We start from the raw sequence: 15484 nt of genomic DNA, 5'->3' as shown, positions 1-15484 counted from the left end.
TTAATAAAATACTGTTGCTGCGTAAACTACTAAAATCAAAAGAAAATTATAGGAGGATTAAGTTAGCTTGATTGTTGACATAGTAATTCTTATATTGCTGTAAAAAGCTTACTCGTTTTCTAGTGACTTTGATCGATAAACCCATTTTCATGTAAGCATTTTGGGCAATCATAAGTATGATTTAATCAAGGGGCAAGAAAAAAAGTTATATATGCTGACCTATATTACAATTTACATTGCTAAATTGTTATGTAGCCAAAAAACATTCAGCTTACTATCGGTGGGAAATTATCACACATGATATGTGAAAAGAAAAAAATGAGTAAATTTATGTGCAGTTATGGAGAGTAAACTCCATATTGGAATCGAGATTTTAGAAACATGCGAAGCCTCTCCCATTGAGAAGTCATTGACCCGTAAAATTGCACTCTTACTGCTTTTTTCATTCCTTGCCGAACAAATTCCAAGTCTCTGACAATGTCATATTCGATGCTTTCTGGACTATCAAGCAGTGGCAATGCAACTGAACTATGCGATTCGATGTTCTTGATCCATCCACGCAGCAAAAAATTCACAATCTGCACATGTAATATCATTATATTCAGGGGCGAAACCAAAATCTAGAGTCGATGGATTCAGATCTAGTGTCAGTGTGGTTCCAGAACAAGTGTGATCTTATGTACATGTCTAAATTTTTGCATATGTATACATAGTTTTAGCAGGGTTCGGTGGAACTCACTGAACTTGCTCTTGATTCGTCAATGCTTCTACAATGTTTCAAAAATGACTTGGATAAGCACTTGTCGGAATTCAGAACTTGGTTTAAGAGGTATGAGGTAAGGGGCTGGGAGAAATGTATAGTACTATATTTCAGTGGCTGAAAAGGAGCAACAACAATTTCTTGTCGTATAACCATAAAATTAATAAATAGGCTTTTAAGCATATGACTCTGAACAAGTCTATATTGCCCACTGACCATTTCTAGTGCGGTCTGTTTCAACGTGGTAGAGCATCCTGAGTAGCAAGGTAAGCTTGTTACCAACCAATGGAGCCCGATGCACTAAGTTTCCGCTGTGCGCGGGGTTGGGGGATGCACCGGACTATATTGGGTCTGTTATGCACCATTGCGTTGCATTTATGCAAGAGACTGTTTTCACAGGACAAAGAAATCCAGATTCAAACTTTTCTTTTGCATTTGACTGACATTCCTCTATCCCTTATTGTTTTATGTGATACTTCGAAGTCCAAATATAACAGTAACCATTCATCTAGTTTGGAGTGGCAAAATGTTTGGATTAAGTCTTGAATTATGTTACTACGTAACAAGTTATGAAGAAAACCTTATGAAGAGATGGTAACAATGAGGAAACATGTTGACAACCAAGATCAAATGTCCAAAGAAGATGTATAGCTTAGTAAGACGGCCTACCTCTGGGACTTCATCATGGGGGCAGTGACCAGCAGGGCTAATCTGATAATATGGAGCTTCAGGCAATTGGCGTTTCACTTGTAGTGCCCAAATAGGCATCACCCAGGGGTCTTCTTTTCCATACATGAGACAAACGGGCACATTGTTCATTCGACACCTAAAAATAGCAAAGGTTGAAGACTTGAGATTTCCAACATTAAGAGAAGCCCAATGCAGTTATGTAATACTTGCTTTACCTACCCATTAAGTGCCTCCTTAAAACTTAGTTGTCCCCTAGGAGCAAACATTATTGAGGTTAAGGATGCAGCTGCTGCAGGGTGTTCTGTTATCTCAAGAATACTGGAGAAAACTTTATCCACTTTTGTGGTATGATCAGCGTAAACTTGTTTAAGCACCTCCGCAATGCTCTCGGGAGCACTAATTTTCTGCCATCTGAAAATGAAGCAAGGGAATAAGTATGAATACTGAACAAAAGCCCTGGTCTTAAATCTAATCAGTATTATAACTGGCAAGAAAAAGATAAACTTCCTCGGTATAAATTAAAAGAGCAAGTCATAGCACTCACACAAGTTCTGTGAGCTTTCTGATAGTGGTGGGAAGAGGAAAAGTCCCAGCCCATGGAAACAATCTAGATAATCTCGGAGATCTAACAGGATTAGGGAGAAATCCCCAAAATGGGGTCGCATTAAGCAAGGTTACACCTTTCACCAATTGAGGGTAGTATGCTGCTAAGTAGAGGGCAACATATCCACCAAGCGAATTTCCCACAACGTAGACTGGCTCTTTAATAACCTGCACCATCAAAAGATTATACGAATTTATTTGTTCCTTATGAGCAAGATTGTTCTAAAAGCAATCCCTCAAGTCTAAATCAATCAATAACTTGGAAGACTTATTAAGAAGCCCATTGCACCATCATAATTAACTGTTTAGTCAAATAATCTTAAGCTTCCCTGAAGATTCAGTTGTGTCTAATAACATAATGCTGTAAGAACAGGAAAAAGAGCATCGGAGAAACATTACACGTGAAGATCAACTATAAGATATCTTCCAAAGAATAGAGAACAAACAGCATAGTGTTATACAATAAGACATACCTACCTTGAGTCTGAGATCATATAAGCATTAGGTAAAGTTATAGCCATGCAATTATACATAAGTCAAACAAAAAACATACTAAAGTTCCAAGGGATGGAAGTCTGCTATAATGTAGCATACTGTCATTGACTGCATCAATAGCGTGCTCGTAAACCTTCTACAAATGTTTATAAGTTCATCTTTCTACGAAGAATACTAGACACATGACCCGAAATAGAACAGGTAATTAATAGAAAGAACACACAAGTTAAAAGCCAGCAATACATCGATACAATTGCTTAAGTCTGCGCAATAACCACTTAGAGGAAAATCATAAGGACAAAGATAGAAACGGTACCTCTTCAATAAAATAACGTACTTGGTCCCTCCATAAGTCAACAGAATAGACAAGTTCTTTTGCCCAAGGTTCTGCTTCATCTCCAAAACCCCAGACGACACTGTTTCCATCAGGTTCAGATTCATCTAATCTTTTGGACTGCAAAGTTGGATCCTCGCATGGTAATGACTTCCCTTGTCCAAGAAAATCTAATGCCCATACTCTGTGATCACGACCAAGATCTTTTAATTGCTTTTCATAGTGAAAGGAGCCAACACCAAAACCAGGAAGAAAAAGTATTGGTGCGGAGTTAACATTTTGACAACCAGATTTCTCATAATGAACTTTCAGTTTGGGTTTCCATTCCCACAAGCAGCTATCGACCACAGCAACAGAGTCGGCTTTAGTTTCATCAGGTAAACTGGGAACGATAACCTTTGTTACTGATTTAGCACTACCAGTCACATCTTGGGTACCGACTTTCCCATCTATAATATCTGAGTTATAGCTTTCACTCAAGAGACTTGAGTCGACACTGTCAAATCCTTTCAGAGCAGTGATAGTAAGCCTCTGAGTCCTCTTTTTCTTTATGCTATAAACATCTAAACCAGAATACAACCTTCTTTCTTTTACTATGGGAAACTTTGCCTGATTTGAAATTAGACATTTGCTAACATTTACAATGCAATAATAGGTTGTAGAATAGCAAGAATGAACTTCCATCTTGGAGTCAGCTTTCTAAAATGAATACCTGAAATCAAGAATGTATCGAAAAACAAAGCCCTTAGTTTATTATCAAAGAATAAGCTAAAAAGTACAGGATAGTAATGCAATCAACTCAAAGAAAAGGACTATAGGATGTCAGTAATTTACTTCTTCACATGTAATTATCACTTGAAAGAGCTCAATTAGTCAGGCTATATGATCAATCAACTAAGACCGGGTTCTTTTACTACTCAAGCAAATTCTACTTCCTTTTTTCTTAACTAAAACTCGTTTCGTCTAACTACAACATCGTCCAAATAAAAGCTTGGATTCATCCATCTGGGTATAAATCAAATCAGCCTGATCTAGAAAACCAAAAACCTGAGCAAATATTGCTATAATTTCTCCTTCTACTACAAGTACGATAACTGAAAATATTATCAATATTTCACTTGTGCAATATTGCTAGATTTAGAGAGAAGCAGATCATACAGAATAACTAACTGGAATAACTTACTTGGAAATTGACAAACCAAAAAGACCAGTTTTTCATAATTCTTTTGGTAATAAGGAAACACAAAGAAAACATAAAAGCCAAATTAATGAACTTAAACATCAAGGAATTAGAAAATCAATCTTATTATTACACAAAGCTCAATTATTAGTAATCACAAAAAAGGAAAATATAAACAGAACTTAACTTTTAGTTGCATAAAATATTACTACCTTTAATCAGCTACGCGAGATAATTGATCAGCAGAATCTCCACGAAGAATATGGGGTTTGGACATTCCCTTTTTCTCTTTTTTAATATTCAGTTGGCGGACTATTCGTTAATTATATATGTATTCTACAAGACTCCACACAATAAGAGATTGCTTAAAAACACGGCATCTCTTTAGAAACCAAGAAAATTGCGATAAATGACACTTTAACACGCTTGTACATGATTATAACAGAAAATTTGTTATCCCTAAATAACACTCCCTCCGGTTTAACTTTAATTAATTTTTTGGTCTTTTTTTCGTGGTCAATAATATTTAATTTTTTTCCCCTTCAGAATTGTTAGAGTGAAGAGCCTAGGGGCATTTGCTATATTTTTAATGAATAAACTAAAGCTAATATGATCAATTTTATTGTTAATTAACCTAAAAGGTGGATTCCTTAATATGTGCAAAAATAGCTAAAAATCAATTAAAGTGGACTGGAGGGAGTACTCCCTACTAATGTATATTTTATTATGCAAGGAATAATAATGCAAAATATAATACACCAACTAAGCTCCCGTTGGACATAGATTTTGGTTATTATTATTGAAAACATTATTTGTTCATATAATTTGATCAATTTTTGAAAAAGGATTGAAGAAAAGTTTTCAAGTTCCTAAAACTGGTTTGGGCCAATTTTGGGAGAATTTTTTTTGGCTCACAAAACTTTAATAATTGTTCAAGTAAAATGCATGTCAAAATATAATTTCAAATTTCCAAAAATTATTTTTCAATGTAACTTTTTAATTTTTATTTTTTCAAATTTCAACTAAATTTATGTCTAAACGCTAGCTAAGCCTCGATCTAAAACAAGTTGGAATATGAAAAGTATTGCAAACATATTACGAAAGATATTACTTTACTTGTATATCAGAGACTAAATATTGTATTACTGGTATAAAAATTTAGATTAAAATGCAAAATTCAGTAGGTGGGAAAGGAAAAAAAGGAAAAGAATGGAGTACACGAAACGAATTAGTGTAGCCAATTGGGCCACCACGTGATCCGGTGTTCAAAGTTGATTGGATTTTGGTATATTTGTCTGCATGCATGGTGGGAGCAACATAAATGTGGAAAATTCAAAGGCAGATCTAGTGAGAATGAGGCTATGAAGAGTGAAATTAGATGGACCATTAAAAAAATATCCAAAAAAACACCTCGTTTATTTCATGTATCTTATTTTAGACCGACAATAATTTCTTTATCTTCCAACCTTTACAAAAGTCTTGAAAATATTGCTAAAAAATCAAGGAGACTTCTTGTGGATGATTATGATTATGTTAAAAAAATTCTTGAAAAAGTATTTAATGAACAGTTAAATCCAACCGACTATTTATGTAAAGATCCCATGTTAAGACTTACGTATTTGAATGTATAGTAATGGTAGTAAGTTGGGATGTTATCATTTTAGTCTGTGTCAGAAACTATTTATATTCGTTACTCAAAAACTTATATAAAATCTTTATAATTTTTGTATATAAGATACAAAATGTATATATACAAAAAAATATATACTTTTCGACTATTATTTTGAGCGCGCAATGTAATTTTCCCTAGTAAATTTAGCATTTAGGAAAGTTGTGCTAACTTAGCCTTAATCAGAATTGCATGCTTGCAGCCCAAAGCTATGGCTAGGCCGTAAATAGGCATTTCGTAACAGGTCTTGGACTTGACTAGATTAGTTTAGTTCTTTGGTTTTTTGGCAGAGTCGTGTTTTGTTTAACCGTATCAAATGTTTTAATATAAGAGAATGTCGTGTTTTTACTTTAATGTTTTAAAAATGAGGATGTATCGATTAACTATAAATTGTGGTAATTAGTTAGCAAATGCTGATGCTTGATTATGAATAGAATGGAGTTCGTGAGTAAACGTTGCTGAAACGGTGGAGAATGTGAACATATTCTAAAGGAATTTTTACCTCCTATAGCAAATGTTGATACCTTATTTATTTTAAATAATTACCCTTTTAAAAAATTATATTTCATAGCTATCTTTTGATTTTTATAGCCAAATATCTATTTATGGCCACCTTCTATCCTTAAGCCATAACATATGCTTTGTATTATTTTTCTCTCTCATTCTTTCAAATTTTTCTCCACCCTTTCTCTCTCAACTCCAGTCTTTCTCCATGAAATTTTCTCTTGGTTTAACGAATCAGATCTCATGGGTACTACAAGTTGACATTGATCCTAAGGATGCAAAAATCGAACAAATGTCTAGGGACGAAACCAATAAATTTGGTCTACTTTCTTGAGAATTCGTCCGTCGCCATGGGCTGCACCTATTCGGCACAACTTCCACATGGTTCTTGTTGGACATTGCTTTCTATAGCCAGAATCTATTCCAGAAAGATGTGTTCAACGCAATTGGATGGATACCAGCAGCCAAAACCATGAATGCCGTTCAAGAAGTTTACAAGATTGCAAGAGCACAAACCTTGATTGCACTACTTAGTACAGTGCCAGGGTACTGGTTCACCGTGGCATTCATCGATGTAGTTGGAAGGTTCGCGATCCAATTGATCGATATACTTCGGATACAAGATTCGTAGAAGAAATACTTCTGTTAATATATTTCAATGTATTTCAATGTATCTCTCTATATTTCATTGTATTTACTGTCTTTTCTTTCATTGTATTTCAATGTATCTCGCTCTATTCTATGTATTTTCATTGTATTCATTGTCTTTTTTTTCATTGTATTTCAATGCATCACGCTGTATTTTATGTATTTCATTGTATTCACTGTCTCGCTATATTTCATGAATGTATTCATATATTTTTTTAATCAATATAATTTATATATTCAGATGTATTATATAATTTCTCTAAAGATTGCTATGTTTTTGGGGTGTTTTTCGGTTGAGAATCTTTTTTATAACTGGAAATACAAAATTTATGTGTTATAATTGAGTTGTTGAGTTATATTAGGAGCCTATTATGTTAATTGATTCACTTTTCATTTAAAAATAGTGTAATTCCCTGTTTCACGCCGTGAATACAGTCGAATGCAATAATCTGTCAAGCTGTAATCCCTTGTTTTACGCCATGAATACAGTCGAATACACTCGAATACAAAAATCTGTCTAGCTGCAATCCCCTGTTTTACGCCTAGAAATGCTACTGTATTCATAATACATCGAATACACTCTAAAAATCTGAAAACATAGCTATAGGAAGTAATATAGTAAATGATAGCTACAACTAGCTAATAACCACTAAAACATAGTGGTTTCTGTAAGTTTCTCTATTTTAAATCCCTGTTGCACGATTTTATCTCTTGAGAATTGGCTACGGTGTAAAAGGGGGCAAGTGCACAATATGCTATTTAGAGATTAACACTTATTTTGTCCTGAAATTTTAAACTATAAATTTTAAGTTAAGGACAAGTAAGGACATTTTTGTCCCAAAAATTTAAACTGAAAAAATGAAATTCAAAATGTACTGGCTAACTCCTAAATAGTAACCCTTTAGAGTGGGTACATGGTGTCATTTATACCTAAAAAATATGGATCCAATCTAGATGGATTTGAACCATGAAAAGCCTAGATTGGGTTGTTGTACAATGGGCAATTGCATATTATGGGCCAAACCAAAGGGACTCCCAAGTACATTGGGCCACAGCGTCCAAGAAAAAGGCTCCATCCGCAAATTTGAACAATATTTGGTTTATGTTTGAAAGAAAAGTAAGTAATTGTACTTAAAATTGAAAAATACTACTCCTGCATTGAAACTTTAGAGACAATCCGCCGGTGGCAATCAGTTAGCCGGTGTATTTAGCTGTCAAAGCTGGCCAGCTCAACTTACTCAATTTTTCGTTAATTAAAACATGTATTTCCGATACTCAGATAACGTTAATCTTTGATTGTATAAATAAAATCACCTCTTGGAATTAGTCGTCATCTTCTACCCTACCAATCTTACAGGACTACTAGCTTTTCAAGAATTTTATATACTGTTAAGAGGATAATTATCAATAGTAAAACTAAAATCGGGCGAATGTAATATAGTAAGCGGGGAAAAGTTTTCATAAGAGTCATAATTAGACAAATGATTGTTATTTTTCTAAATGTTTCATCATTCATGTTGTACCGGTGCGGAGCTAAGGCATATGGTAATTTCTCGAAAAAACTGTATTGTTATATAAGGTTAAAATTATTTTTTACAAATATATAATACACGATCTTTTTTTTTTTTTTACTTCGGCCACACTGTGTTTACAGTACAGTTACTCATGGCTTTAGTACTTTGCCCTCTTTCAACAAAATCATAGCTACAACAAACTTTGGTTGTTTATTCTCTCATAAACATGATTGATGATTCCATTGCTTTTCAAGTTCAATCATTTGATGATTCCCATCCCAAGATGCTCCGATGCAAAAAGAAAGTTTCATTTTCTCTCTATCTCTATTTTTTGTTTTCCTTCGGAAAAGCAATCAATTATGACTTTTGGACCTTCATGTTTAAGCTTTTCACTTTACAGCATTTGCGCAGCTTATATTTACACATAAAGTTAGATTCAATCATTCAAATAGTTTTTTTTTCTCATTTCCTACACTAGCTAAAATTAAATGATTCTTTGTTTAATATCTCTTCTTCGTAATAGTATTGGCAATACTATAACTTACTGCGATAAAGAATTATAAAGAGAGAATACGAGAACACATGTGCTGATGAAAGATGATAAATACTCGATGAAATAGTCAATATTTTGAAGAAAAGAAGAAGAAGAAAAGAGAACATACATATGTGTTTTCTTTATTTGAGGTACATTCTAATTGTAATAAATTAATGTGTCTCGCAATGGTTAACGTCTTAACGAAACATCTGAAAATTTCTTGTTTTCATGTCAATCTACAAGTGTCCACGAAAGATACTCTCTAGTCGTTGACCTTATCGCCATGGGGCAAAAGTCAATGAGAAAAGATATACATACATACATACAATTACCCGACCATTTACTTTAAGGTTAAATGATATCTTCGTATTTCATTCTTTTTTTAAGGAAAAACTTTTGTGTTAATTTCTTTTAAATTAGTTTGATGTAGTATAAAAATCTTACTTTATTTTAACGCTTATTCATTAAATTTTTTAATTCATATACAGTCAAATTTCTCCATAATGTTTGGTCCGAAATTTTTTTGCTGCTAGAGTAAAGTGTTATTATAGAGAGCATATATTATAACATAACGTAAATAATCGGTTTCAAGGAAAACTTGACCATTATGCGACGTGCTGTAATATAGATGATGATTGTTATAGAGAGGTCTAATAGACGCTCATACTTCAAGTCTCGTTTATGACTTAATGTAAGATATAGGGGTGTGCATTCGAATCGGTTTATCGATAAATCGAATCGATTATTTGTTATCGGTTTATCGATTTCGATTTTTCGGTCTATCGATTTCGATTTCGATTTCAAAATTTTCCTTATCGATTTATCGATTTCGATTTCGATTTTGTCCTCTTCGATTATCGGTTTATCGATAAACCGATAAGCTACAGTAAATTGTTTTTAATTTTTTTAATTTTTTTTTAATTTTTTTTAATTTTTTTTACCCTTATTCTATAATACCCTTTCCTTTACCCTAAGTCTCTAACCCTATTATTTCCTCTACCACATTTAAGGAATGATCATATTTAAAGCTCAAGGGAATGAAGTTCAAATTAATGGAAAACAGAATTAGCCGTGATAATGTATTTTGATTTTTTATTTGTTTATACCGTTGGAGTGTTGGTAACATACATTTGATCCCTTACTTTAGTTTCGTTGCATGTGCTTGTTGACACAATTTTTATGTTATAAACGGTGCTCTTCTTATTTTAGCTTCCTTTTGTCCATATTAGTTAGGTGTGTTTGCAGCAATATACTTTCCGTGGAATCCCGTAAATTTTCTTATTGGTGTAATCGATAACCGAATCGATAAGCCCCAAAAATCGATAAATCGAAATCGAAAAAATCGAAACCTTATTGAAACGATAACGATATGCATATGTACAAATCGATAATCGATAAGTAATTATCGATAAGGGTCAAAATCGAATCGATAAATCGAATGCACGCCCCTAGTAAGATATATGACTTTTATACACATATTTATCACTTAATCATGATAAAGTAACACAATTCAAGGGGAATATATGCAAAATTTTGCATAGTTCAAGTGCAAGTCTTTTTATGTTTACCCTCACCCTTAAATTTCTTTTAAAATAGATCTCTGCTCTAGAAAATTTATTTTTATTTTTAACCCTTGTTCATTAAATTGTTCAGTCCATGTATGCTCATACTTCAAGTCTCATTTATCACCTAATGAATATGTATTTTTATATACATTTATCATTTAATCATGATTAAATGATATAGTTCAATGGCAAATTTGAATGATTTCCGTTGTAAAAAGGGACATGTGTTGCAAAGCCTCTGTCCTTAGTCACAAGGGAATTACCCATTTTGATAACGGCAAGTGTAAATTTTGCCCTCCCCATAATAATGGAAGGTAAATCAAGATCTTGTTAGAACATGCGCAGCGGAAGCAAACATGATTCAGATATCACATATATGTAATCTAGACAATGACTTAATTACGGAGATTAGAAGTACTAACCTTTCGAAACTGTTGCACAACTCGTTCATAGGACAAGAATCTAGGACTGCAATCTTCTGCTATGCTCCAAGTAAGCTTTAGACGAAAATACTTGTGTGGACAATTATTACTACTACAAAGAGTGAGTTATTAGGTGAAACTGATCTTCTATTTGTAGCACAAGAAATCAGGCCAAAATACAGCCACAAAACTTGTAGGATTCTGCTGAGGTAGTAGACTCCTATTCCAACTCAAATAGAGAACTTTTTTCTCAAGTAACTTCCTTTCTAAGTCTGTCAAGGTTTTAACTAGGTATAGCAGAGACCACATAAATAATAAAAGGCTACCAATTATGGTATTAATTTTAAAATTTTGAGTGAATTAAATCCTACTATAATTAATCACCGTTTATTCCACTAAAAAATTATAATTAAACTCCTCAATATGAATTTCAACTCGCCGATACTTGTTTTAACTTCCCGTATTATAATTATAAATACCAGTTAATTAAACTAAATCACTAACAATTTAATTTAATCAACTAATTAAATTCTTTATAATTTCGCTTAAACTATTTCATGTGACGGATACAAAATTCACCGGCTGGGTTTTCACATGAAAACTTATAAGCTTACATAAAGGGGTATTATCAAACTCAAGGTCGAGTCATGGACTTTATCAACTAATTATTATTTCACAAATATCATTCGTTATTGTCCAGTCTATTAGGCATACAATAACTCAACATAGAGTTGTATCTTTTGATAAATTAAATGTAACGACTCGGTCGATTATTTTGAGAGTATGAGCCCCAATCCCCTATTTATTGCTTCCTCTGTTTTATTTTGTGGTTACTTGACTCACCGGAGTGCTTGGTGTCGGGTTTGGGAGAGTTTCAGAGTGAAATGTGACACATAGTCCCTAAGTTGAAGTTTAAGTTGTAAGAGTTGACCGTAGTTTGACTTGTGTGAACACGACTCCAAAATGGAGTTATGTCAGTTCCAATAGCTCCGTATGGTAATTTTGGTCTTAGGAGCGTGTTCGAATGTTGAGTTGGAGGCCCGTAGGTCATTTTGGCATTAATTGGCGAAAGTCGAGAAGTTGGAAGATTTTTGGAAAGTTTGTCCGGGAGTGGACTTTTTGATATCGGGGTCGAATTTCTATTTCGGAAGTTAGAGTAGGCCTGTAATGTCAAATGTGACTTGTGTGCAAAATTTGAGGTAAATCGGACTTGATTCGATATGTTTCGACATCAGATGTAGAAGTTAGAAGTTCAAAAGTTTATTAGGCTTGAACCAATGCGCGATTTACGATTTTAGTGTTGTTTGATATGATTTGAAGGCTTGATTAAGTTTGTATGATGTTTTAGAACTTGTTGGTATATTTGGTTGAGGTCCCGAGGGCATCGGGTGGATTTCGGATGGCTAACGAGGTGAAAATTGAATTTAGAAGACTACTGAAGGTTTGCTGATGTCCAATTCTGGTTTTCTTCTATGCGATCGCGTGCGTAGGTACGCAATCGTGAAGACTTGTTTGGGGGCAGCTGGATTTTTGCTCTTCGCGTTCTCATAGTTAGGGTCGCGATCACAGTAGTGATGAAGCTTGTGCTTCGCGAACACGTAGGTAGGATCGCATTCGCGTACAAGGAGTTGAGGTAGACGGTTCAACACAGTTGTGCTTCGTGATCGCGTGGGCGTGTTCGTGATCGCGTAGGCCTGGGAGTTCGTTTATTCTGCGTTCGCGTGGTGCCAACTGCATTCGCGAAGGCCATTTCTGGGGGCATCCTTGCTTTCTTCTTCGCGATCGCGAGGTTTATTCCGCGACCACGTAGTGTAATAACTGGGCATCAGAACTTAAATTTTAAAATCAAGGGTTTACTCTTATTTTTTATTTGGGGACTTTGAGAGCTCGGATTGAGGCGAGATTTTGGGGGATTTTTAGAGAAAATATTTGGGTAAGGATTCTTGACTCATTTTTGATTAACTTTCACTAATCTATCATTAATTCCTTCATTTAATTAAGGATTTGGGTTGTGAAATTGGGGAAAAATGGAGGGATGTTCTTAGGTCGAATTTTGAGGTATTGATTGAGATTTTTATATCGGATTTGAGGATTTTTTGTTTGGGGGGACTCGTGGTTAAATGGATGTTCAAATTTTGTGACTTTTACTCGATTCTGAGACGTGGGCCCGGGTTAACTTTTTGAGGCGATTTTCTAATTCTCTGCTAAAATCATAATTTCATTATTTAGATTAGTTTCTCATAATTATATTTATAGTATGTAATTACTTTTGTCTATATTTGAGCCGTTTGGAGTCAGAGAGCTGAGGGAAAGGCCCTCTTATTGACGATTGAGCGTGGTTTGAGGTACGTGACTTGTCTAACCTTGTGTGGGGGAAATCCCCTTAAAATTTGGTACTATTGAGATAATTTGCGATATGTGATGCCGTGTACATGAGGTGTTGAGCGCGTACACGGGCTAAACGTTGAAATTTCGATTTTCGCTAAGCAGCTTTTTTTGTTTTTATTTTTTATACCTTAATTGAGTTATTTTAGCACATGTAGTCTTCATGTTTATCCTAGATTCACATGTCTACCTGCCCTATCTCTTATTTGTAAATTGTGCTACATGCTTAGTTGAATTACGTGCTTTCTTGATATCATATCCATTATTTAACTATGTTCCTTACTCGAAATTGCTACCGTTGAAATATCATTATTTTAGTTGTTATGTTTGGTTTCCATGATTATTGTTGAGGTGATTGTTTGGTTGTGGCACGAGGTTTCTGCCATGCGGATTGTTATTTGGCACGAGGTTTCTGCCATGTAGATTGTTATTTGGCACGAGGTTTCTGTACCTTGTATGGTACTAGTCCATAAATACCGGGTATGTTGCTATTTGGCACGGGGTTTCTGCCGTGCAGATTGTCATTGTGGCACGAGGTTTCTGCCGTGCGGATTGTTATTGTGGCACGAGGTTTCTACAGTGCGGATTGTTATTTGGCACGAGGTTTCTGCCGTGCAAATTTTCGTTGTGGAACGTGGTTTCTGCCTGCGGATTGTTATTGTGGCACTAGGTTTCTGTCATGCGGTTTTGTTTTGTGGCACGAGGTTTCTACAGTGCGGATTGTTATTTGGCACGAGGTTTCTGCCGTGCAAATTTTCGTTGTGGAACGTGGTTTCTGCCTGCGGATTGTTATTGTGGCACTAGGTTTCTGTCATGCGGTTTTGTTTCCTCTAGTTGCTGTATTATTTGTTGTTGTTGTTGTTCCTTAACTTGTAAGATTCTGGTTTCCTTGCGTGTTCTATTTGTCTTCTTTGATTCCTGTGCTATTTCTTTCTGTACATTCTTATTGTTTAGTTTCCCTACCATTTTATCGTATCATTTTTTCTTATATTCCACTAGGGCCCTGACCTGACCTATGTCACTACTCTACCGAGGTTAGGCTTGGCACTTACTAGGTATCGTTGTGTGCAGACCCAGGTACATCATACTAGCCTCGATATTAGAGTGTTGTACTGCTGCTTGGAGACTTCAAGGTATATCTGCCAGCATTCGCAGACCTCGGAGTCCCCCTCTATTTTTATTATGTTGTTTTCCTTATCCTCATTAGACTCTAATGTATAGAGATATTTAGTACTTCTCTTTAGAGCTTGTGACTTATATCTACTGGGTTTTGGGTAGTTGTTTGTACTCTGAGTTGTAGATTTTATTTATTACAGCCGTTGATCTTTTGAGTTTTGCTTAATATCTTAGTTATTTCGCATGCATGTTAGGCTTACATAGTCTTAGAGGCTAGATGCCGACATGACATCTTACAGAGGGAATTTGGGTCGTGATAAGTTGGTATTAGAGCCCTAGTTTGATAGTATTATGAGTCACAAGAAGGTTTAGTAGTATCTCGCGAATCGGTACGGAGACATCTGTACTTGTCTTTGGGGCTATGGAACTGTAAGGAAAATTTTCACTTCTTGATTCCTTGTTGTGCGAAATTGTTGAATTCAGAATTCTAAACTTATGTCTTTCTATTCTCTCATAGATAGTGAGGACACATACAGCCAGATCAGATGACCAGACACCCGTGCCCCCTACTAAAGTTGCGAGATGCCAGGACCAGGGTAGAGGCCGAGGATGTCCATATGGTGCTTCTAGAGCACCCACACGAGCTACTGTAGAGGCACCACTAGTAGCTCCAGTCGGAGCGCATGCACTTGAGATGCCTGTTACTGCACCAGCTCTCTAGGAGACTATCACCCAGTTTTTAAGCATGTTCTATACTTTAGCTCAGCCAGGGTTGATCCCACTTGCTCCTGCCACATCTCAGGTCGGGAGAGAGCACAGACTCCCGCCGATCGTACCCTAGAGCAGCGGGTTCAGGTCGACCAGGTTCCAGAGGCCATACCAGTACAACCGGTAGCCCCAGTTCAGCCCGAGGTTTAGGCTGCAGTTTCTAAGGGGGAGTGATAACTTAGGATTTTTACGTGTTTACGTCCCTACTTGCCTATGCTTTGAGTATAAATTGATACAAATAGTCCCAAAATGCTCACAAGTTGTGCTCGATTGTAGGTTTGATCGACAAAGTGACG

At 35.3% G+C, this 15484-nt stretch overlaps 1 protein-coding gene across 2 annotated transcripts; it reads right to left on the bottom strand.

The window, feature by feature from the left end:
• Positions 1-158: 158 nt before the first annotated feature.
• On the bottom strand, positions 159-4496 carry LOC104241929 (pheophytinase, chloroplastic-like). 2 transcript variants are annotated; one of them, XM_009796897.2, is made up of 6 exons: positions 4275-4496; positions 2865-3594; positions 1995-2221; positions 1670-1861; positions 1430-1586; positions 159-578 (listed from the first exon to the last, which is right to left on the bottom strand). In XM_009796897.2, the coding sequence occupies exons 2-6, from the start codon at positions 3564-3566 to the stop codon at positions 339-341; spliced, it is 1518 nt and encodes a 505-aa protein (XP_009795199.1). In that variant the 5' UTR covers positions 3567-3594; positions 4275-4496; the 3' UTR covers positions 159-338. The 2 variants fall into 2 exon arrangements, with proteins under 2 accessions (XP_009795199.1, XP_009795200.1); XM_009796898.2 differs by lacking the exon at positions 4275-4496 and adding an exon at positions 4066-4233.
• Between the last annotated feature and the right edge of the window lie 10988 nt (positions 4497-15484).

This window comes from Nicotiana sylvestris, chromosome 9 (assembly GCF_000393655.2).
Source record: "Nicotiana sylvestris chromosome 9, ASM39365v2, whole genome shotgun sequence".
NCBI classification, from domain to species: domain Eukaryota; kingdom Viridiplantae; phylum Streptophyta; class Magnoliopsida; order Solanales; family Solanaceae; genus Nicotiana; species Nicotiana sylvestris.
This window is presented reverse-complemented; position numbering and strand designations above follow the sequence as displayed.

Coding starts and splice junctions, on each gene's coding strand:
- LOC104241929 (XM_009796897.2), bottom strand. CDS start 3,566: ATGGAAGTTCATTCTTGCTATTCTACAACCTATTATTGCATTGTAAAT. Junction 1,862..1,994: donor AGAAAGCTCACAGAACTTGT/GTGAGTGCTATG, acceptor CTTCATTTTCAG/ATGGCAGAAAATTAGTGCTC. Junction 1,587..1,669: donor TTTAAGGAGGCACTTAATGG/GTAGGTAAAGCA, acceptor TGCTATTTTTAG/GTGTCGAATGAACAATGTGC.